At 38.5% G+C, this 24,930-nt stretch overlaps 1 protein-coding gene across 14 annotated transcripts in view; it reads left to right on the top strand.

Annotated features, from left to right (window-relative positions):
* The window catches only part of MEF2A (myocyte enhancer factor 2A), a gene marked incomplete at its 3' end in the record, with an annotated part of 53,045 nt that extends 30,425 nt beyond the window's left edge, over positions 1 to 22,620 (top strand). For 2 of the 14 annotated variants that reach the window (XM_084253735.1, XM_084253730.1), the window contains 8 exons: positions 1,995 to 2,132; positions 4,071 to 4,290; positions 4,934 to 4,993; positions 9,420 to 9,607; positions 13,408 to 13,431; positions 17,037 to 17,163; positions 20,834 to 20,960; positions 22,230 to 22,620. In XM_084253735.1, the coding sequence (XP_084109861.1) occupies positions 1,995 to 2,132; positions 4,071 to 4,290; positions 4,934 to 4,993; positions 9,420 to 9,607; positions 13,408 to 13,431; positions 17,037 to 17,163; positions 20,834 to 20,960; positions 22,230 to 22,620 (1,275 nt within the window). Of the gene's footprint in view, positions 1 to 1,797; positions 1,930 to 1,994; positions 2,145 to 4,070; positions 4,291 to 4,933; positions 4,994 to 9,419; positions 9,608 to 13,407; positions 13,432 to 17,036; positions 17,164 to 20,833; positions 20,961 to 22,229 lie in introns of all 14 variants that reach the window. The other 12 variants (XM_084253736.1, XM_084253731.1, XM_084253724.1 and 9 more) reach the window with 9 other exon arrangements.
* Positions 22,621 to 24,930: the final 2,310 nt, after the last annotated feature.

The raw sequence follows: 24,930 nt of genomic DNA, 5'->3' as shown, positions 1-24,930 counted from the left end.
GAAGCCAGGAGGCGAGCAATAGCGAGCCCTCCAAGGCCCACGTGTTTTGTTTTTATATTTAATCTGGCTGCCCAACTCTACCCTTAGGTCCCAGCCACCCTCCCTTTGGTGGTAATGGAATTTTTTTTTCCAATGTCTTGATGGCTTTAGTCTGGAGTGGGGGTGGGGTCCACAAAGCCTGTATGGGATTAGCTCAGGACATTATTTTCCCCTAACAATAGGGCAGCCCCGATATTGAACGGGTTGCCTGGCTGTGGGTCCTCACCCGCACGCTTACAAGGGACTTATTAATACTCCACTACAGGCATACACAAAAGGTTAATAAAAGGTTTATTTACAAGGGAAAAGGAAATAAGGAAAATGTACAACTCAGGGAGAAAATAGGGAAATAAAGTCTTTAATGCGTCCTACCAGATCTGACCACCTGGAAACCCAAAAAGTACTCTCCGAGCTGGCCGGACACTGCAAGCTGGTGGAGAGCCAAAATGGGGGACCCCTCCAAAGCCCACGTGTCTGGCTTTATACCCACCTGGCTGCTTAACCCCACCCTCAGGTCCCAGCCACCTTCCCTTTGGTGGTGATGGGATTTAGAGTTCCCAGTGTCTTTGGCTTTGGCCTGGGGTGGGGGTGGAGTCCACAAAGCCTGTATGGAATTAGCTTTAGGACATCCTTTTCCCCCAACACTTTCAGAAGCTAGCATATCTATACCAATGAATCTAGTGACCTTATCTAGGACTAGACTGTGAATCAAAGTTTTTTCCTAAAAAACTGTTAGGCAGGCTTATTTGGAAAATTTTAACTTCCTAAAATGACTGGGGTTGGCTGAAAATCAACAAGCATCAAAACTATTCAAGTATTGACCCCAGTAATTCTACCTTAAAAGACCCATAAAGATTAAAAAAAAAAAAAAAAAAAGAGACTATAGGTAAGTTAATATTCCATAGATCTTCAAGCCTATAGTTTTAAATTTATTCCTTTAAACACTGGACAGGCATTTCATAATGATTTTATGTCAAAAAATTAAAAATCAGAAAACTTCGTATTTTTACATTCAGGGAATACTTTGATGATGCTCAAGAAATTTCTCTAGGAAGTCAATTCAGTGTAAATCACACCACGAAGAAGCACTGTTGTAGAAAGAGCTAGCAAAGGGTGTGTGCATGGGGGGAATATATGCTGAATGACTTTTGATTACAATTTTAAAAAATATTTAAAGTCAATAATATACATAGCAAAGAATCATCATTATCAAATATAAATAGATATTTAAATTTTTCTACTTCAGAGTTACACAGGAAAATGGTGGTGGTACTTAAGAACTAATTAGGAATGAAACTATTGGGATATTGTGCTAATTCTGGTGAATAGGGTAAAGTCTCAGGCAGAAAAGAATGTCCGTAGATGAAGTTATGGAAGTGTTCATTTTTATAAAGATACTATGATAGCTTTTTAGAGCATTATTTTGATACATTTATGCCTCAGTTCTCACACTCATTGGCACTATCAGAAACAGATCAGGATGTAATCAAGTTAGGTTTGTAACTCAGAGCGTTTAGTAATTTAATATTCTCTAGAAAGCTTGGAAAGGAAGAGCCCAACAAGTAAATAGTTCTATTCTCTTGATGTATGACAGGAAATTAATTTTGCTTATATCTAAGAGTTACCTTACATTTGTGAACAGTTGAAACTATTTCAGTGGCTCTTGTATAATTCAGTCTGTGCTCTCTTAATAAATTTTACAAAAAGCTCATGGCAAGTTAGTGTCATTTGTGTGTGAATTTTCCAATTGTATTTCAGACTTTAAGAAAGAAAGGCCTTAATGGTTGTGAGAGCCCTGATGCTGACGATTACTTTGAGCACAGTCCACTCTCGGAGGACAGATTCAGCAAACTAAATGAAGATAGTGATTTTATTTTCAAACGAGGCCCTGTAAGTACTTTCACTTTACCTCTTCTTTTTATTTGTTGATCCTTTTTGTTAACTTCATTATTTAGGCTCTGAACAAGAAGGAACACAGAGGGTGCGACAGCCCAGACCCTGATACTTCCTATGTGCTAACTCCACATACAGAAGAAAAATATAAAAAAATTAATGAGGAATTTGATAATATGATGCGGAATCATAAAATCGCAGTGAGTACTAACGTATGGTTTGTGCTTTATCTTGTGCATGAAGAGATTGACCACACATTTGTTTATTTCCACAGTGGCTGATTATAACAAGTAGAAATGAGGGGCAAGGATAGAACATTTCATTAATTTTTTATTTTACGGAACTTGAAAATAGAATTGCTAAAATCTTGGAATAGTTTATGTTAACATGTCTAACATAGAATGAGAGGAAACGTCCCAGTCGAGGCTCAGCTACTTACCATTCCCTAAAGCTTTGATGTTTTAGGGCACTAAACCTGGGCATCCTGGATGCCAGTTTCCTCATCTAGAAAGTGAGTGAGCTGGCTTACATAATTTTTAAGCTCCCTTCTAGACCTGAATTTCCATAATAAATACAAGCTTCATGTAAGACTCCCCTTTCCCATGCCTGACTTAGCAAATATTATATGTACTTGAATAGCTCTTGAGAATGTAAAATATGAAGTGGATCATTACAAAATTTGGTGTTTCTATATTATTATTCTGTGCATATGCTGTAATGGTAGCTTACTGTTGGTTCTTTGTAAATGTCCAAAGTGATGTAGTTTCACCTCCTGGTGTGAGTCAGGTTCTGGTCTTGGGATGCCTCCTTTTGATTTTCTCGTCTTTCCTCCATCACAAACCACTTGTCAACAATGCCTCCAAATTCCTTTTCTTATAAAGTCCCTCCTCTGAGTTCATGCTCTTTAATAGTGCTCACTGGATGCTCTATTTACAAGAGTTAAGACATCTATTCTGGATCTAATTTTCTTCACTATATCTGATTGTAGGCTTCAGTTGGGAACAAATCAGTTCCATTGCTGATATTTATTTCATTGTCAGAGTTAATTATCTTAAAACTATGCCCTACAGTATGCATCATTAATTATTTATTTTAAGTAATCCTATACTAGAAGAGATTTATGAAAATTAGATGTAAGAAGATATTTTTGTGTTTAATACCATTATTCTTAAAAAAAAAAAAGCAGAATAAAGTCCCTCACATTCACTGTTTTAGATCTGTTAATGATTTTTATTATTTTTCTACTTGAAATAAAGAGCTGTGTATTTTTATTCTTGCAACTGGAGTTAGCAGTGCTACCTGACTTTGAAAATCACTGTTTTAAAATGTTTGGAGAGGAAAGTTAATTTTCTCTCACTTTAAATTATAAAGAAGACTTTCATCTATCGTGGTTAACATATACATTGTAAATGATCTGTGGAGGAAATGAGAAAGAAAAATAGCAAATACTGTTTCAAGGGTGTGTGTGTGTAATATTTGGGAGGGAAGGAAGGTAGCATTTATAATATTTGTAATTTAATCATAATGCATTTTAAAGAAGATACCAAAAAATTCTTTTTTTAACTTGTTAGTAGTTTTGTTGTTTAAATTGTTTCTTTGCATTTTCATTGCTCATTTGAATGTTTGTGTGTTAATTTTTAAAATTTTGCCCATTAAGAATGTCATTCAGTTAAATTAGACCAGAGCTTATGTATAATGTCCCACATTTGATGTATGAGATTTATATATATGTACACATTTTTCCTCTTTTGTTATATTTGGAATTCCCAATAGAAATATAATATTACTAAACTGGTTTGCATTGAAATGCTAATTTATGCTTACTTGGTGATAATGGATTTTTTAAAAAATGTCTGAATTGATAATGCTATCAGCTATGACCTCTAATTTTTATCTCTAAATATTTATTATTATATTCATGTATATAAGTATATACAGAAGTTAAACTCAAATATTTGTGTTAAACATACTCATGCTTAAATGTAATTCTAGAGAAAATAGTGTAAATGTGCAAATTGATTTAGTGAGAACTGATCCCACTCTACTTCTAATAACTTTGTCAAATTAAGGTTTGTTAATTTGTTTGATACAAAAGAAAATGAAACTAACATTTTCTCTTCCTTGTTCTTTATTTACAGCCTGGTTTGCCTCCTCAGAACTTCTCAATGTCTGTCACTGTCCCTGTGACCAGCCCTAATGCTTTGTCCTACACTAACCCAGGGAGCTCACTTGTGTCCCCGTCTTTGGCAGCCAGCTCGACATTAGCAGATTCAAGCATGCTCTCTCCGCCTCAAGCCACATTGCATAGAAACGTATCCCCTGGAGCCCCGCAGAGACCACCGAGTACTGGTAATTCAGGTATGTAGTGGTATGTGTTCTCTTGGTTCTTTTATCCCAAAGGGTGAAAAATCCAGCGCTAACAAAAAGAGTTTCTTCTTCTGCTATTTGTAATTTTATTGCTTACTTGTGCTCGCTTCTACATAATTGATTCCATTTAAGATTTTTTTTTAATATTGTGCCTCTAGCATTGTGTCACACGTAGCGGAGCAATGAGAACATTGATAACCTTTTGTTATAGGAAAACCATACTTTGACAGGCAGAAATTTTAATTAGACTATCATGAACAAAGATTTAAAATAGAATGTGAGCTATTCATGTTAATAACACAGAGAATAGATTTACTTGGATAGAATTAGAGTGATTTCTGCATCTCCTCCTGCCTGAAATTGTTCATTAATTCAGCAGAAATTTGAAGCGTGTGTGTGTGTGTGTGTGTGTGTGTAAACTTATCTTGCCCTACACACATATACACACATGTATGCACCACACACACATCAAATTACACATTAATACCAAATTCAGAATGGGCTAAATTTTATATTTGTGTTAGGAATGGAGGAAAGGTTACCTCTGCTCAGAGGTAGTCATAGTCATTCAGATAAGAAGAATCAAGTTGTATTCATTCTTTGCCCTCTCTCTTTCTCTCTGTAATATTGTTAGGTGGGATGTTGAGCACTTCAGACCTCACAGTGCCAAATGGAGCTGGAAGCAGCCCAGTGGGTGAGTAAATTCCTATTGCATGAATTTTTCAAAGTCCTTGGAGATTTTCAAAATCTTTTCCATGTCAGTATAACTTCTGAAATAGATTTTCATTGTAAAACATTAATGACATCATCATCTACAGTGTAGCCCTAAGAGAGCAGTTCTGAGGACATGGAGCATTTTCCAGCCACTAGAATGTATTTGTTGAGTTGACAGGATATTTTGAAATGTGAAGCTAGATTGATAAAATTGAATGACCTGATAAAATTGAATGACCTGCTTATAGCTGTAGGACTGTAAGTGAAGTTAGCTTTTAATTTTCTGGAGGCATTGAAATAATAGTTAATTAAGAGCATTTTTGTCACATTCGTGTCAGCATAATTTACCATGAAGCCTGAAAACATTTCAACAACAGGCACATTGAGATGAGTTTATTCATTCAGGCTGTGGCAAGATAAGTTATATATTGAAACTATCTACCTCAGAGTCTATCTCAGCAATACTCCATTTTTGTCACAAAAAATGAACTGGAGGTAAAAAGGCATCTATTACGTAGCAATTCACTGCATGCCACAAAATAACAAATGGTGCATATGAGATTATCTTGTTTCAGCCTGGCAGGTTTCCAAACACTTGCATCATCCTGTAATCATTATCTACTGAAGACTCCTGGCTTCACACTAAGAAATACCGTGCTTTTAAATCCTCTTCTGCTTTTGTAATTTGATTCTCATGGGTTACAGTGGTACCATATCTAGCTGAAAAGCATCATAGACTCCACATGGAGCAAGAATGTGTGTTCTTGATAAAGCCTTCTTCTAAATTACATCTTTGGATCATCTGTAAATTATATCTTGGCTTTACAATTATGTGAGAGGCAGTATTGCTTTACACATCAGTTTTGAGAGCCAGTCAAGTAAATTAGAATCACCTAATCATTAAGAGAGATTAAGAATACATCCATGCTATTATAATTAAGAGAAATGTTGTTAATCTGTACTTATTCATGTTAATCTAACATTCTCACATTGCTGTGCGATATGAAGTTTCTATGAAACCTTCCTATTTTTGAATAAAATTACTTAATAAGCATTTTATGTCCTCCAGATGACTGGCTTAGCAGTTCCTCTGCCCAACTCGTGGATGAGCTCTACTCCACAGGGAGGCCTAGTGAGGAGATTGTTGGTTTTGGTTTTTTTTTTAACAGCACTGCTTTTTGATGCTTAACAGAATGCAAGAAATTGCTCCCTAGGGTGTGGAAAGGAGATTCAGCTTAGATTTAATACATACCCCTTTAAAATAACAGAAGCAGAATGCAGAAAATAGCTCATAAGGTTGACTGGAATACCAGTTCCCACAGCAAAATTAAACCATGTAACTGAATTAAAAGTAGACGGTCACTTAGTAAATTTTGGAGAAAGCTAATGGAATTGGGTGAGAGATAGGTGGAGGGGACAGGAAGCACTGATCATCTGGGATCCTGACATTTGGAATGACGAGTGCTGATACAGGTCAGTGCCTTAGTGCCATACCTCACCCTTCTGTTTTGCCTCTTGAAATGTGCTGGCTATCACAGCAGCAAAATACTTTTCAGTTTCTCATATAAATAAGCCACCTCAGTACCTTCAAATTCTAAGTATATTGTAAGCAGATACGTTGATGCATCCATTTTTCTCTGCCAGGTTATCTGCAGGTACTTTAAAGTACTTCAGATATCTTAAGTTAACCATCTCTTTCATAAGTTTTTTAATTTTAGAATTCAAGTATCATTTAAACTCTGCTCATTATATAATGTTTCTAAAAATATTTCATAAACTGCCAACACCACATAGACTTTGGCGGCTTTTTTATTTAGGCGTATAGGTTTATACCTCTTTAAATGTATGTCAGCACACCCATCTCACCACCCAAGCACCAATAATCCTCCACCATAGTCCATTGGGTCCTCTCCCACCTCCCTCCACCCCCACCCCACCCCCAGCCTCAGTTCTGCAGTCAGATTTTTAGGATTTGTTTTGGTTTACTTTTGACCCTTTGCTTTGTTTCTTTATATTCCATGTGCGAGTGACATCTAGTATTTGTCTCCTTCTAACTCATTACACTTAGCATCATCCCCTCTAGTTCCATAAAGTGGTTTAAATAATCTTATTTCTATTATAATCATAGAATTAAAATATAGAATTTAAAAGATTAAAATGATTTTAGAATAAATTAAAATGTTAGAATTAAAATGATCTAATGAACTAATACAAATGTTCTTAAATTGAAAAATATGTGCAACACAGAATTATGTGTTTTCGATCATTGACTGATTGCAGTTCTGTGGGGCAAATCTTCCTAGAATAGTCGTCTCAGAGTGAGATTATGGGAAGATTTAGTCCAGTGTTAAACACGCACCAGATACTAAATTTTGGTTTGTCCTTGCATATGTGTCTATATACCCAGATGGGCTTAGCTATCCCACCATTCCTTACCCACACCTTGTTTGTTGATGCACTAGCATTTCAATTTTTTCTTATATTTATGCATAATGCCTGCTTTCTGTCATTAACTGCTCAGTAGTTAATCCCACAAAGTCTTCCTTGATTAAGCTCACGTACCTGTATCCAGTGCTTGACTTTCTATTTACTTAGAAATTTTGTGTGGTTATTAACGCTTAGCTGTTTTGCTTTCACCCATATCTTAAGTATAATGTTGGCACATTAAGTATAATGTTCATTCATCTGTGATGTATACCTGCTTTGGCTAACTAGAGGAAAAGCTGCTTGCAAGCCTGTTGGTCTTCATGATTTTTTTTTCTTTCCTTCTTTTACTCTCCCCACATAGTGCTTTACACATAATGGATGTTTAAATTTATTTCCAAGTTGTAAAGGTAGTTTCATATTGTCTGATATTACATGGTGGTTGCTACCGATAAATGAACTAAGAGGCTATTTAGCACTCTAGGAACTTCTAGTTCTTTATTCTTAATATTTTGTTCTTGACCTTGTACTTAAGCTTTTGGACTAAAGTAGAATTCTTAAGCCCCAAATTTATTATTTTATTCAATGTTCTTAAATTAACATCTGGGTACTGCAATAGAGTAGACTTAGATACTAGGGACTGTTCAAAATACATTAATATTACCAGCATTTATGGCATTTAAGTCTCCACTTACTGCCAAAAGCACGCTTGGTAAACTTAGTTTTTTATGTTTCGATTATACAGTTGGTATTTATTAAAAATTTTGATTCACTCATGGTGTATTTTTTTACTTTTACGGGTGATTACACTGTCTTAGATTTAGTAATTAAATATTCCTTTAAAATGGAAATTAAAATAGCAAGGGTAATCTATTTTATAAATGAACACTTTATGGTCTATTAAATTCTTTTTAATTTGTGAACTGTAAACTGGTGAACAGTAGGTATTTCTGTTCACTGTTGAACAGAAAACCACTTCAGTTGGGCCTAAATGGAAAAAAATATATTAACTTATATGTAACTACAAAAAAATCCAGAAGTAGTACAAACTACAATTACTTCATTAATTTGTAGTTCTCTTTTTGTCAGCTTTAATGACTTGAGAATAAAATGCTTCCTCAATCATATTTGGAGGAATGTGGTAGCCCCCCCTCCCCCCCCACCCCCCATGTAGCAACTTCTTTACCTAGCTTGTGAGTGACCTTTCTTGGATCTGTAGGTGGGGAGAGAGAATGCAGTGCACTCATTGGCTTGGATCTGAGTCAAATGCCTGTCACCAAACAAGTGATGGGGGATTGCAGTGGCGTCCGCCCCACCCAAAAGAGGTGGCTGCTGCACTGGAAGAGGACCAGCATGACTGTTCAAGATGTGGGCTCTGTCCACCTGCCCAACAGTTCTGTGTTTACTGAACGGACGCCACAATGTTGCTATTTCCTTATTTCTGCTAAGAGAGAGCTTTCTGTTAGGGGATGTTAAAAACCAAGAATAAGGTGATCTTAGTGGCAACTGAAAAAAAGGAACAGATTTAAGTAGAGCCATAAGGAGGAAATATTTGAAAATGAGGCTTTAGAGCTGAGTACTGAAGAAGCTGGAATTAAGGAGTTGCCGTCACACCCAGGTCAGTGCCCAGAACCACGTAGGAGCACTGTAGCTGCCGCAAGAACAACGGTCTTCTCTGGCGCTTTCCTCCGTTTCTGTTGTTCTGGCTCTGTGGAGATCCACCCTTCGGCATGTTTGTGTTTTAATTGTGTCTCAGCAGGTCCAAGCAGTAAAACTGGAAAACAGAGTGGCATTAGTTTTAAGCTTTATCTGTATTTCAGACTTTGATTGCTTATTTTTAAACAGTCCAGAGGTACACAGTTGGCTACTCGTCTTGTTATAAAGCACATTTGCAACTGGACTAGGGAAAACTTGCTTCACATTTGTGCTAAAGTGATTTAATGACTCTTTTCATGTTAATGAATGATATTTCTTTTTTCCAGGAAATGGATTTGTAAATTCAAGAGCTTCTCCAAATTTAATTGGAACTACAGGTGCAAATAGTTTAGGCAAAGTTATGCCTACAAAATCTCCCCCTCCTCCAGGTGGTGGCAATCTTGGAATGAACAATAGAAAACCAGACCTTCGAGTTGTCATCCCCCCTTCAAGCAAGGGCATGATGCCGCCACTGGTACATTGAACTTTTCTTTAACTTCGTTCTCTAAAACTGGTGTTTTGTACATAGTCTATCTTTTCCTTTGGAATTTTTTCTACCTCATAGAATCTAGACCTTTTCTTAATGAATATTTCTATTTTTAATTGGCATTTACGAGACTAGTTTTTTTTAATACACTAAAACCAAATTTTGTTAAAATAAGAAACAAATCTGCTTACAGTTATTTAAAATTATTGAGAGATTATTATACTTAATTTAGATTTTACCAGACTGGAATCTTTGCTTAAAGATCTCATCCCCAGATTGATAAACTATATCTGACTTAATTATTTTTTCTTTGTACTTTGCATACCTTCAATACTAAATTATTTTTAAAAATTCTGCATATCAAAGAGAACAGTTGTTGAATAGGGATGAATGCATAACTACTTAAATGAGTTATTCCCCAAATCATTTTTCTTTTATTTCTTCTTCCTATTTAAATATATAAAGTTAGTAATCTTCCTCTTTAACTCTATAAAGAAGACAGGTTCCTTGACTATAAACTATCTTTAGTTACAACCTATTTGCTTTTAAATCCTAAAGTCTGTTTTTGAAGAAAAGGAAAGTATGTTTATTCCTCTTAGCATGTTGTAGGAAAAAAATTAGAATATAGATGCAGGTTTAAAGCCATTCTTAGTTTAGCAACTATTTTACTATTAGCATGCTAAGTTATATGCCAGGTGCTCTTTCTACTGTGCAGCTGCTAAATTTGCCACTTAATTTTATTGCTAATTGAAAGTGATGTTATCAGGCTTTATATAATTCTATATTTGTATATAATGCTTTATAGATCCCCAAATAGCTTGATATGCATTGTGTCAGTAGACTGTGATCTTGGCAAGGTAGTGTTGAGGAAACTGAGAAGTTACTTGTCCAGGGCAGTACAAAAGAGAGTCAGGACCACAATTCTTGACTTCGAAAAACAAATAAGTATTTTTCATTCAGATATACAAAAAGCTGGAAATTGTGTTGCTCCCAATCTTAGAATGACAGAGTTGGACAAACAGCAAGTTCATAGTTACCCTGAACTCACTTTACTGCCGAGATTTTAGGGCAGCCAACTTGCCCAGACTCTAGAGAGAGACAGATACTGCAGGGCGAGGACATGTGAGCACTGACTTACTAGTTAATAAGAGTTTAGCTCTGGTGAATGGTGACTTGTTGAGGCCAACTGTGCATTGGCAGTAAAACCCCTGAGGAGGTGACGGGAGAATCTTGAGAGCTCTTCTAGGCTTTTTTTCCATGAACTCCACTGGGTGTTCACAGAAAAGACGGGATATTCTCAAGTTCCCTGTGGCACACAACTGGAAGAGGGGAAGAGCAGCTACTGCAGTAGGGCAAAAAGAAATATGGGATCTTTGTCCCATTTCTCATCTATGGAGCCAAAAGAAAAAAAAAATCCACCTGAATTTATGAGGAAATAAAACAGTGTGAACCTTAGGGCACTGGCGAATCCTATCATATGTGAGTAAATAGAAAAGGAAAAATATCTCAGTTATTGGTGGCGGTGCAGGAATGATGTCAGGAGCCAGGCAGGGTGATCAAGAGGGTCGCTGCCCAAAACAAAATGCAAAGGAATAGGCTTAAAACTGAGAATGACTAGTCACTGGGAAAAAATAAATGAAAAGCCTTTAGCAAACCACTCTCCTAATGTCAGAGGAATTTGAATCCAGTAGCAGATGCACTGAGGTAACCATAGCAACAGTGAAGTTCAACCCCAACCCAGTTCCTAAATAAATTGACTCAAACCCTGCACTCAAGGCTTATCAGGAGGAAAGATAGCTGTGTAATCAATAAGTCAGTAGGAATTACCCAAACTGAAATACAAAGAAAAAGAAGAATGAAAACAAAACAAAAAGCAGAGCAAAGCCTCCAGGAGCTCTGGGACTTTATCAAATGGTTTAATGTATTTGTAATTGGAATTCCAAAAAGAGAAAACAGAGCAGAAATATTTGAAGAAATAATAACTGGTCCCAAACTAGCGTAAATGCCGCCGCCACCACCACACAGATGCAGATGCTAAAAGCAAAAGACAGAGAAAAATCTTAAAGGCAGACAGATAAGGGAGAGAGAACATAGATAAGGACACAGAAATTCTCTTCAGAAACTATGCAAGCTGCAAACCAATGAAATAACATGAAAGTACCGAAGTGGGTGGGGGTGGTAGAAACCTCTCGATCTGAGTTCTGTACACAGCAACAATACCTTTCAAAAATGGAAGAGGAATAAAAATTACTTTCTCCAACAAAAAAAAAAATGATGGGAATTTATTGCCATCAGACCTACTCTGTAAGAAATGTTGAAGAGAATTACTTAGCAGAAGGAACAGGGGAGACGAAAGATGCGTGAGAATGTGGAATGATGCTGGATCAGAAAAAGGACATCAGTGAAAAGCCTGGTGAAAACCAAGCTAGATCTATAGCTTTCCTTACCGCTGTTTGATTTTTACTAGTTTTGACAAGTGGTTCCCTTCTCCTCAGGATGGTCATATGGGGGAAGCTGATGAGGTGTGTGGGGGGTGCTCTTTTTGCAACTGCTCTCAAATGGTTTCAGAGTACAAAGTTACAAATACATGTATACATGTGTAACACACATCCCAGCCACCCTGCAGGGAGGTTAAAACAGTCATTTGGCTCCCCTTTCAGGGACTGGATGTGTGGAATACCTGCCTCTGCTTTTCAGAAATAAAAACTACTGAAAGTTCATTTAAGATGCAGAAATATGTTTAAGAACAAACTACATTTAGGCATGTAGCAGTTTGTTGAGATGACCGCTGGTCTTTTTTTTTAAGAGATGAAGCATCTCTGTGCCCTGTAAACTATTCACACCCTTACCACACACAACATACACTGTGTTTGACAGTATTTTGATGTGTATCTATCTTACAGTGGGAGAGACGGAAAGATACCTGTAACAACGCAGTTGAACATTTTACCCACGTTCAAAAGTGCAGTTGTAGGTTGAGGGATTTTTTTCTGAGTAAACAGCCAGCTTCCCTCCTGTTTTATACCATTTGTTTGCAGATAAACGTGCTTTCAGATTGGGACTTAAGGCATCAGTGAGTGATGCTTATAAAGGCACCTATCCCATGTTGACAAAGCAGCTTGATTTATTTGAGCAAAATAAGAAAAAAACTAATTTTTAAACATTAATGTTTTCTAGTTTAAGAAAAAATGTTTCATCTTCTCTAATCTCGTTTTCTTCATATATATGAAATTATATATTTTGTTCATATGAAAATTACATTTGCAGATGATAAACATGTTAAGACCTAGTATACTTTTAACAAATGCTTTCTTGTTTCATAACACTGTGCTAGCTACTGTGGAAAATAGGTAAACTTAAAATAATTTCTGACCACCCAGGAATACAGACTCTTAATAGGAGATAAGTGAACATGCGTGAGCAGATGGATAGGGATGAGAGGGTAAGTGCAGAGCTAGTATTCTCAAGGTTCCAATTATGAACTGGCGTCATGATTAGGAACCTCTCCCTTGTAAGAATTGTCACAGTAGCACAGCTGTGTGTCGGGGAGATCAGCATAAGAGCAGACCAGGTTGGGGGAGGGAGTGTCCTAGAAAAGTTAAAAGGTCTTTTGAAAGTCTTTTTGACATCAGCTACAGCGACAGTAATACATATATTTGTATTCGTTGCATATGTCATCAGCTCATTAGAGTTCCAAACAACTGCCAGTGTTTTTCTAAAGAAATATTTTATTTTCAAGTACCAACAGTCTTGGTAACTCTCTTATCCCTCTTATGTGCTGAGTGCAGTCGGAGGAAGAGGAATTGGAGTTGGTGAGTGTGGGTTTCTGCTTGAAGGGAGTTGAAAATGATATAGAAAGTACTAATTTTCTGAAATGCTTTTATTTAACCAGTGTTCCTTTTGTTACACCGATTTTTTTTTTCCTTGTAATTAAACTCTGTCCCAACACTCTGAATAACTGAACCAATTTACTGGTACTACAGAGTCTAGTTTTTCCATTTATAATTGTCTATCTTGACTCATTTTATTTGTTACAAGGAATATTGGAATAGGGCCTTTGAAAACAATAGCTGTCCTTGATCACAAGACACTTGTTAAAGGTTTGGGGTTTTTTTTTTTTTTTTTTTTTTTTTTGTTTTGTTAGGAAAGATACAAAATACCTTATATAGCTCCCCAAATTATTAACATATTTTTAGAAAATGACTTCACCCCCCAGAGTTCCTCAGATTGTAACACACGGTCTTGTGTTATTTCTCTTTCTTTCAAAAAGATTACATCATTTTTGGTGAGGTCACCTTTTTCACAGTTGGAGTTATTTCATCCTGCATGAGACGATCTGAACCACAAGGGGGTTCCCTGTTTACTGAAAGGAATGTCTGTAATTCAACAGCACAGATTTACTTTTTTGCTTTCAGAAGATACTGTGTTCTTGAAAGTAACTAAAACCTTTTTTCCAAAACAAGAGATTTCTGGTTGTTTTATTTCTAGAAAATGAATTTGACTTTCAGTTGATTTCTTCTTTGGGAACTAACACCCAAATCTCATAGAAGTGATCATATTAATTCAAACGACCTTAAAGGAATAAAACTTGAAAATGTTTAGTTTTTAGCATGGACGGGTTCAGACTGCATGAATGCATGTGGGAAAGGCATTTGTTGATTATATTTTATTACATGTGCATGTTGGTGTGATTTGCATAGTTTGCTTTCTTTTCAAAAAGGGTCTGTGATGTGTTCTTAAAGAGGTTGTTCTTTCATGTAACTTTGTGATCACCCTCACTCACAGTTTTGGATGTAGTTTAGTAAAATATACTAGGCAGCTGTCAGTGGATGGATTATGTGTGGTGGTGAATTATGTTTTGTGAAGATTTGGAATATGTTTGTGGAAATACTTTAATGATATAGTGATGATTAGCAAGTGTAGGTTTATAATTCAAGATAAAATAATTCATTGTAAGTTAAACCTTGCAGTTTACCTTTAATAAGATGTCATGAACACACTTCCTTGTGAATTGTCTAGTAATATGTTGCCCTCTAGTGGTTCTGAAAGTCACTTACTCCTATGAACTCCACGCCATTGAGATGAGGAGCTTGAATGTGCGGAATTCACTTTTTGGCATCTCCCTGCAAAACACCAAACCCCGTTTTGAGGTCATGCCAGGAGACTGCCGTGGAGACGAGGGCTCACCACGGATAGAGCCCAGGCCAAACTAGGCCACACTGTATACTTTCACCTAGTGCTTGACTTTCTAACAAATTGAAATAGGTCTTTATCTCAAAACTTCGTTAAAAGTATCAACTTGATGCTGTGACTAAAATGAATTCTGGTTGTCATTACTTTTGACTTTCCATATTCCTTAAATTATACCCTTGATTACAAAATCTCAGATAAATTTCTAAACCTTTGAAGACTATAGAATCTGGAATTCATAAAAATAAGTATTTGTAATTAGAAACACACATATCCAAAATTATAAAGTCATTTTTACTCGTCAAAATTCAAGCTAATTCAGACTCTAAAACTGAATTTAAGATGTAGAGCTTTGTGTCAGAACCAGAATATAGTCAAAACACAATATGTTTGAATTTAGGAAGTTGTTCAGATTGGTTTGAGCTCAAAAATAAAATCATGGATGACTCTGACCCAGAGTGAGGAAAGACAGAACACTGGGCCTGCTGAAGCTCTACTGGTGAGAGCTAGGCCACAGGTTTCTCTAGAAGCCTCAGAATTCTAGAGCAGCTTTACTTCATGACAGCTATAGCTATGAATGAGAAGAATACATATATTGACCCTTTTTAGTTTCACCAGTTATGTAGAAATACTGGGCCAGAAGGTTTCTTGGGACAATTTAAAGACACTCTTTCAGTTTTGGGAATTGCTTTGTTTCACAGTATCCCCCACCTGTTACCCTCACTTGAGGCTCACAGAAGATACTACCCTCCCTGCTTTACAAAGACATTGGGAAGATGTTAATGATTTTTCCCAGATCTTAGGAAGTGGTAAATCTGGAACAGAATCCCCAGCTGTTCATCTATATACTGCATGGTCTTGTTAACACTGGCTAGAAAATACAAACTAAAAAGTAAGTTGATACCTGGATCCTCATTAAATGATCACTTTTCAGATACCTAGATCTAGCCAAAGGCTTTTCTGATTATTACTCTGAAAAGGCTGATAGAGAAAACTGAACCACATTCTGACTCTGTAATCTTAAGGGCACTGAATTATTTCATTGATATGACTTTGGCCCTCAAACACCAGTTATCAGGCTATAACTTCTTTTAGAAAAAGGTAACCCTGGAGTTGTATCTGGGCCATTTTATGTACTAACCACATGGAACAGAGAGTCAGTTCTGTTCCTTTGATCCTTGGTTTTGAGGTTTTTCCCTTGAGCCAGCATGGTGGGAAACTGATCTGTCATAAGCCTACACACAGAGGTCAGTGACTATCCTTATAACTGAATTAAGTTGATTTTTTAAAAATCTATTCCCAGTGTGAAATGGATACTGTATAGGTGCAGTCAGTCCATAATCCTGTGTATTGCCCCATTCACAGACCTTCAGAAATACTTTAATAGCTTCTCTACTCTGAGCCTCTCCTTTAAGAAGTCAGGAGACTGAAGCTGCTGTCAAAAAATAGGTTGGTGGGAGCGTTGGTAATGATACTGTGCAGATAAGGGTAGGGGATATATGGGAAATCTCTGTACCTTCCCATCAGCTTTTCTGTGAACCAAAAACTGTTCTTTAAAAAAGCTGTAATTAAAAGAAGTGTGTGTGTGTGTGTGTGTGTGTGTGAGAAAGAGAGAGAAAGAGAGAGAGAGAGAGAGAGAGAGAGAGAGAGAGAGAGATATGAGTGAATGAGGAAAGCCAGTATCAGCTGCAGGTTCAGAAAAGCTAAGGTAAGCGATGCTTCAGTACCAGTGCCTTAAACCATGTTCACATGTACATGCTGTAAATAAAAGTGATTTTGATTCCTATACTCATGTACTTGTAAACACAGTACATACAAATCACCTTTGCTATCCTTGGATTTTTAAAACCTACACAAATTTTATTTAGGATAACCTGTTGTTATTTGTACCGGCATCAAGTCCTTACTTATGCTAACACATCAAGTGCTAAAGCTCACAATGCAAGTTTCTATTTAAGGCTGTGTCTCTGACATCAATAAACTCTGTATGGAAAAGATAAGGGAAATGAATAATATGTCCTGTAAAGTTAATTATTTAGTTATTCCCATTAGTATTTTTAAGGTTTTCGCATGATGGCTGCTTCAGAAAATAACATTCACATCCTAAAACTGTGAAATATGTCACCTTTAAATTAATGTTATTTTTGAAATACTGTTATTTTTAAAATATTAAGTCTGGACATAAATACCCACATGATAAGTTTTTCTTTTTTCTGCTCTCTCACAGAATACCCAGAGGATAAGCAGTTCTCAAGCCACTCAACCTCTAGCTACCCCGGTCGTGTCTGTGACAACCCCAAGCTTGCCTCCGCAGGGACTCGTGTACTCGGCGATGCCGACCGCCTACAACACTGGTAAGTTTGCTCTCACCTGTCTCGGGTTTTCTTTCTTTGGTCATCTACATGTGCCTTTGTGACTTTTGAAATACATATTTGAAATAATTTCCAGTGTTTTAGATTCAGATACATTAAAAAACATGCTAACCGTGGGCCTCCCCTGGTGGTGCAGTGGTTGAGCGCTGGGCTGCAAGGCTGCCCGCAGCCTCTGCAGCACCGGTTCGTTCCCCGGCCGCCCGCGAGGGTCCCACCAAAAAAAAAAAAAAAAAAAAAAAAGCTAACCGTGAAAAAAATATTTACAAAAACTTCCTTAATGATGGATGGTGGGCTGATGGTGGGCTGATTCCCCATCAAGACCTTTTACTTTTTCCCCATAACAAAGAAACAACTAGGTCTTACCAGAATTAGGGCCTGCATGGTAACCTGTTGATGTGGCATTTTCTATGTAGCTTTTCGTCACACAGTATCTCACTCTTTTGCAGGCTTTTGAAATAAGATGTGTTTCCCTTCATGCTGTGGGCTGCAGCGCGTGTTTAGCTGTGCTGGTCATGTGCTTTCTCTCCCTGCCACTGCCCATTTGGTTTCTATTATTTGTGCTTAGGGGGCAAAACCACATCCCACTTGTTCTCACTCCTCTGTGTTTCTTTGGATATTTCATCTTAAAATACCCTAAGGGGCATGGGATATATTAGGAAAGTTCAAATATGCAGCAGGGATGGAGGGGTTTGTTTAGCCAGGTGGGTTGTGTAGAGAATCCTGGCGCGCAGGGTTCCTTAATTTTGCCATTCAAGGGGTGACAGAAAGCACGTGCAGCTCACGCTCAACAGTTGAGCTAAATATCTGATGATTCAAAGGAGGAAAACAGGGAAGTAGTTAAATTATACCTTGCCATTTATGCAGAGACCACAATGCAGGGAACTTAATCGTGATTCTTATAAGGAGAATGTAATAAAGATCATGTAATTTTAGACTCCAGGGCAAAAGCTTTTAGATGGTGTTTTCAAACTGCTGTCAGACACTCCCTGAGGGTGTACAGCCTTGATACATTTGATTGTCGTTGTAATTCTAAGTCGTTCTTTTAAAACAGGAACAACTTTTGAGTTGTTTTTTCTGTTAGGAAATGCTCACTCCTTTTTCCAACAATCAATATAAAAAATATCCAATTCCCTTACTTGCAAATCTGGAGTAGCGCAGAGGATTATGCATCACAGACATTGATTGTCTCAGCGTGCCCGTCTCTGCTCTGTGAATGGCGCTGTGCAGAGGCAGAGCTTTTCTCCCAATTTATTCCTGATAAGGAGGCGGGACAAACTGGTCAGCAGGACGAGGACACCTTCACGTTGAGGTTTCCAGTCTATGCTCTGAGACTTGAGAAGGTACGGGAAGAGGGAACTGTATTCGCTGGAATGTTCAGGGGAGTGTTGGCTGAGAAGATGGGACTTGAACTTGGTGTCCATGTCACAGTTTACTGGGCGTTTCATGACAGGTTTTTCAGTATACTTACCAACTCCATCACACTCCTTTTAAAAAATGCCATTGGCTTTGCATTTTTTTAGTCCAGAGGAATTACCACAACACAAAAATGGTGTCAGATGCTCTTCTAACCATCAATTACTTAGCTTTTAGTTTCATTATTTCTTTAGTCTTTAATCTCTTTCTTAGAATACATATTCTGTTTCACCATATTATCTTTAATGCATTTATCGATTTTTTTTTTTAAACATGTCCTTTGCTATATAACTTACCTTTCTGCATGTATTTACAGTTGAACACAATAATCACTGGACATGATAAAGGAGCAATATTTTTCAAAAAGTAAAATACCTCTGTATGAAGGAATCCTACAGACACTTCCTCATGCCCATCAGTAAGATCACTCCAAGTTTCACAAACTCACTCATGCATCCTTGTAACTGATATTTATTATGAACACCTACTGTGTGTAGGTGCTGTGCCTGGCACTGGAAACACATGAATAATACATGGTTAACAATGGAACTTAAAGTCTGTCAGGGGAGAAAGACACCAGACAACTCTGGGGAGAATTTGTTAAAGGCTACTTTTAAGCTTATAGCTGAAGGAGGGAGCATTTATTTTTCAGCCAGGCAGAATAGGGAGAGTGTGCCAGAGAGCGGAGTTTAAAGGTGAGGAAACAGCAGGAGCGTGGCTGGCTGGCAGTGTTGGAGGTGGGAGGGAGGGTTAGAATTGAAACTAGAGAGGTAAATAGAGATTTATAAGCTATGTTGGGCATTTTGGACATTATCTTGGGACCACTGTGGAGAAGCCATAAAAAGGTTTTAGGGCGAGAGAGTCAGGAACTGTGTAGTTGTTCTCAGCTCACTGACTGCACTGTGTATAAGGCATGGGTGAATACGAGGACGCCACTGAAGAGGTTACCGTAGTGGGCCATGTAATGAATGTAGATGGTTTGGACCGGAGTAGAGATGGTAAGACTTGGGCAGGCTTGACAGTAGATAACATTGGTGAGACTGGAGGGCTGGTGGTGGGAATAAGCAGCAGCAAGTCCAACACCCACAGGTTTCTGTTATGAGTAACGAGGTAAGTGTCGGTGTGTTTACTTATCTAGGGAGCGTTTAAAGAGGATCAGGTTTGGAGGAAAAGGAGTCCAGTTGGGTCATGTCAAACATTGGACGTCCAAGGGAACAGCAGTTAGGTAGTTGGAAGGACCTAGAGGTAGAAAGAGGATTGTGGGTGGGTGGGGGCACTGAGGAGGCATCACTGGGTGTGGAACTCTTGCCTCCACTTCTGTCACGGGCGGGTGGATAAAACGGGTGACCTTAGAGCATGTAGAATGAGGAAAGTATAGGATCCTAAGCACCAGCTGTGCTTTTCAACCCAGTTCCTTTCGAAAAAATAATTCACCAGGAATACCAGCTTCTTTAAACACCTCTCTTGAGACATGAAAAATAGTTAAAAGTAGAAGGGTTTTGCCATCTCTTTTTTAGAACTAAATGGAAAAGTGTTAATGATGAACTGGAATAACTGTGTGTGGATCATAATTAAAGTCCTAAGTCTTGGTCAGAGTGATTGTTACTAAAGCATTCACATAAAATGAAATCTGTGATGTATAGTACACCTTTCTAATAGTTTTTTATGAACTTGAAATTATTTTGGGTGCAACCAAAGATCTGTCACAGTTGAACAAATGCAGTTACTTCATTGTATGATGAGGTATTTCCAGTCCATCACTCAGCATGGCACCCCATGAGAAGGGGTGTGCTGTGTCTTTAGAGCTCCCTGTAATTCAAGAATATTAAAAACTGTGGATCTGGGCTCAGTCTGGGTGAGTTGAAGTGCTTCTCTTTGTTCAGGAGGGTAGTACTGGGCATTTTATTTAAAATAACAATTGTATAGGCACAGTCTTCAGTGATGGCCTTATTAGATATTTGTATTTACGAGTCTAGGGAAAGTATTTTAAAATTTTTGTGAAATAAACGAATAATTCAGTATAAAATTTAAATTTATTAAAGTAAACCCAGACAATTAAAATAGCTAGGTCCTATAAACACCCCAAAAGAAAAATTTTTGTGGTTTCTAGACCCGTTAGTATGTTATTTTATGTAAAGAACTGTCTAGCCTACCTCAGCCTAGGAATTGTTGAAGCTACTTTTTGAAAACTGGTTTTTGTGTTCATTACACATGAACAGTATTTCTCTTTTCTTTTCAGATTACTCACTGACTAGTGCAGACCTGTCAGCCCTACAGGGCTTCAACTCCCCAGGAATGCTGTCTCTGGGGCCAGTGTCAGCCTGGCAGCAGCACCATTTAGGACAAGCAGCCCTCAGCTCTCTGGTGTGAGTAAAAATTTCCCCTGGCTCTCGAGTGCCAGCCTGTGCGCTCTGTTAGAACTAAGTTTTTTGCTCTGTGGATTGTCATGTGTATTATCTTGTAGTGATCTTTTCATGAGGCACAAGTGTTCGTAGAAAAGCTTTTCTCTACATACCTCTAGATAGTAGCTTGGAGACTGAGCAAAGTAGGCATTTCTTCAGTAGCGTCAGGGAGCAAGTCTTCTCTGTCTGACACACCGAGGTAGAGGCTCAGTAGTGCCTGGCAGGTACCACGACACAGATGTCACTCGTCTGTACCTCCTCATGCCTAAGCATTTAGGCTCACCTTTACCTCCTTTTTTACTGTGGTGACTAGCAACAAAGGGAACAGGAGAATGAGCTTTTACTTTCCTCCTGAATCTTAGAGAAGTGGTTGGGGTTCATGTGCTGACCCCACTCACGTGTCGCTCACTAAGGCTCCACCAAAGAACTTACGCACTGAGCGTGGGAATGTCAGTGGAGAGGGCTTTAACAGTGGCGCTCAGGTGGAGGAGAGCCTCCCAGAAGAGGGTCAGCACATGAGCCCCCTCTCCTGTGAGGGGTCCATGAGAGGCGGCTGCCTTGTCCCTACTCAGCACACTCGGTCCACCCAGCACTTTCCCCTCCTGCATTCCGAAGTCACGCCACCGTGCCTACTGCTGTACTGGTCTTCTTGTACGTTACGGCAGGGAAACGTCTGCCTACACAGATGGGTTTTGCCCCTCGGGCCTGTGCCGAGCATCCTAAACACACACTGAAAATAGCCCTGTGAAAGCAGGTGGCAGTGGCTTGAAGCTCAGACTGGGGAAAGCCTTCCTAGTGCACTGTTCTCAGCAAATTAGCCTTTCAGAGGCGGTCTCCTCATCTGGAAAGTGGGGGGCTATGACTGACTTCTTAAGAGAGTTGCTGTGAGAATGGGTGAGGTGTTGTGCCTATCCCAGGGCCGAGCCAGAGAAGAAACCAAGTCGGGGAAGCAGAACGGGGGCTGTGAACTTGCTCCTCCCGTGTTGCTGCAGGCACAACCTCAGACACCGAGGCTGTGATCCTTCAGCCACAGAAGTACACGGTTGTAGGGACAGCTGGTCACTAAAGGTTTGCGCCGTGCTAGCGTCCTTGCTTTGTGCCGAGCAGGTAGGAAATGGAGGAAAGCAGTCTAGGGGAATCGTGCCAGAGTTTCAGACCCTGGGCTTTCGCCGCCAGGTGGGCTTTCACAGATGCATTCACAAACCACTCAGCATCTCTCCCTTTTTCCTTCAGTGCTGGAGGGCAGTTATCTCAGGGTTCGAATTTATCCATCAATACCAACCAGAACATCAACATTAAGTCAGAACCAATTTCACCTCCCCGGGATCGAATGACCCCATCAGGCTTCCAGCAGCAGCAGCAGCAACCACCGCAACCACCACCACCGCAGCAGCAGCAGCAGCAACAGTCACAACCCCCCCAGCCCCAGGCCCAGCCCCGGCAGGAAATGGGGCGCTCCCCTGTGGACAGTCTGAGCAGCTCAAGCAGCTCCTATGATGGCAGTGACCGGGAGGATCCGAGGGGTGACTTCCACTCTCCGATTGTGCTTGGCCGACCACCGACCACCGAGGACAGAGAAAGCCCTTCTGTAAAGCGAATGAGGATGGACGCATGGGTGACCTAAGGCTTCCAGGCCGGTATCTGTAATTTGTGTTACTGCAGTGAACTGCCCTACATATCTAAATTGGTAAATAAGAACATGAGTTAAACATATTTATATGTACATACATATATATCCCTTTACATATATATGTATGTGGGTGTGAGAGTGTGTGTGTGTGCGTGTGCGCGTGTGTGTTGCATACACAGAATCAGGCACTTACCTGCAAACTCCTTGTTGATCTGCAGACGTGCGTCCCGTGGCAAACAAAGCACCCTGTAGGCAGTCTAGTCTGGCACTTCCTCGGACTACTTGTTTCATAAGATAACCAGTTTTTGCAGAGAAACGTGTACCCGTATATAATTCTCCCACATTAGCTTGCAGAATCTAGAGGGCCCCCTACTTGTTTTACCTAACTGTGCGGTGACTGTAGTTACTTAAGAAAAATGCTTTGTAGAACAGAGCAGTAGAAGAGCAGGAACCAAGAAAGCAATACTGTACATAAAGTCATTTATATTAATTACCCAACCTGGCATGGGTCTCTATTGCAAAGGGGTGCATGGGAAAGGGCTGTTGATACTAAAAACAAAACAATAAAAACAAAAAAAAAAACCCACAAAAAACCCCACATAACTGTTTTGCACGTGCAAAAATGTATCGGGTCAAAGAAGTGATCTTTAGCTAATAAAGAGAGAATAGAAAACACGCATGAGATATTCAGAAACTACTAGCCTAGAAATATAGAGCATTAAAAAAATAAATTAATATATTAAGTTATAATTGGAATATGTCAGAAGTTTCTTTTTACATTCATATCTTAAAAATTAAACTGATTTTAGCTCATGTATATTTTATATGAAAGAAAACACCCTTATGAATTGATGACTATATATAAAATTATATTCACTACTTTTGAACACATTCTGCTATGAATTATTTATATAAGCCAAAGCTGTATGTTGTAACTTTTTTTTAAAGAGAATAGCTTTATCTTGTTTTAACTTTTTAGTTTTATTTTAAGAGGGGAAACAAAAAATATCTTGCAAGCAGAACCTTGGAAACAAAAAGCCATGAACACTTATTATTCTATATGTAAATTAAAAGTTGAGCCAAACTCTTTACGTGTATATAGCATCTTCAATAGATTATCACCTTTGATGTAAGTACCTATGTATTGTATGGTCACCAGATTAAAAAGTATATTTTTGTGGATTGCCGCCAATTTGGGAGGAAAAGGCGAGGTCCTTATTAAGTAGAGTATTCACTGTTTAATATTTACTATTTTGTTAAATATACTGTACTTTGGATTTTAATTATTAGCCCAGTTTTCCAGAGGATTGTATACAGGGGTTTCTCCCCTCACTGGTGGTGAGTGTGTGATGTTACATTGTACTCTTCGTGCTGTATGGGTTGAGCATCATTATATATTTTATATCTGTACATAAATAGCAAAGTGGCAAGAAAAATTGGTGTTAAGTTCATCCTGCATAAATATAAAATGTGTTGTAAGATTTTATAAGGCATTATCTAAAACTTGCCTTTTGTGAGGAAAAAAAGTATAGTAGAAAAAGCTGACCTAATTTAATATTAGAGAAAATGGCAAAATAGTAGATGAGCACAAAGGTTTTATAAGTGGTAAATGATTAGAGAAAACGAAGCATGGAGAAGGGCTGCTTTTTCCTGCCCCTCTAAAAACACGATGCGGCTGGGTAGCAAACCTCTGGCGCAGCGCGCACTCCGCGTGGAAGCGACGCAGCCGTGTGGGGAGAGAAACTCAAGTGATGCGAGTCCCTGGCACAACTCTTGCCGTCCTGCTGGGGGTTGCCACGCCTCAGCTAAATTCTGAACAAGGCCTTACTCTTCCGGAAGGATGACCACGTGGTGGTAGCGAGGGCCTACGTCTCCTGGGCTTGTGCCATGAACAAAATTCAAAGTCACGTATATCTAAAAATCTATGAGGAGAGATTTTTAAATACTCCTTTTCCTGAGAAAATAAGGGTTTAAAACCTGCTGCTATTTTATATTTTAAACCTAATATCGAGCAGCTACCTATAATTTTTTACATTTGTTTTCCCCCCAAATGACGTTCCTTTTGACATTTTTATCATACGCTGTTTGTGACAAATCATCAGCCAGATTTCCCGACTGGCACATGGGTATTAGGTACAGGATTACCTGTGACATTCACAGCTGCAAAATGGAGTTTTGTTTTAATGACAGTTTGGGTAGGAAATCCTGATAGAGGGTCCCCCACCCCCCAAAAAAACAAAAAGAGGGTGATAGGCTTTCTCCTCTTTTCAGTCTAGACATTTGGCGCTTATTCAGAAAGGATTT

Source organism: Talpa europaea, assembly GCF_964194135.1.
Source record: "Talpa europaea genome assembly, chromosome: 14".
NCBI classification, from domain to species: domain Eukaryota; kingdom Metazoa; phylum Chordata; class Mammalia; order Eulipotyphla; family Talpidae; genus Talpa; species Talpa europaea.
This window is presented reverse-complemented; position numbering and strand designations above follow the sequence as displayed.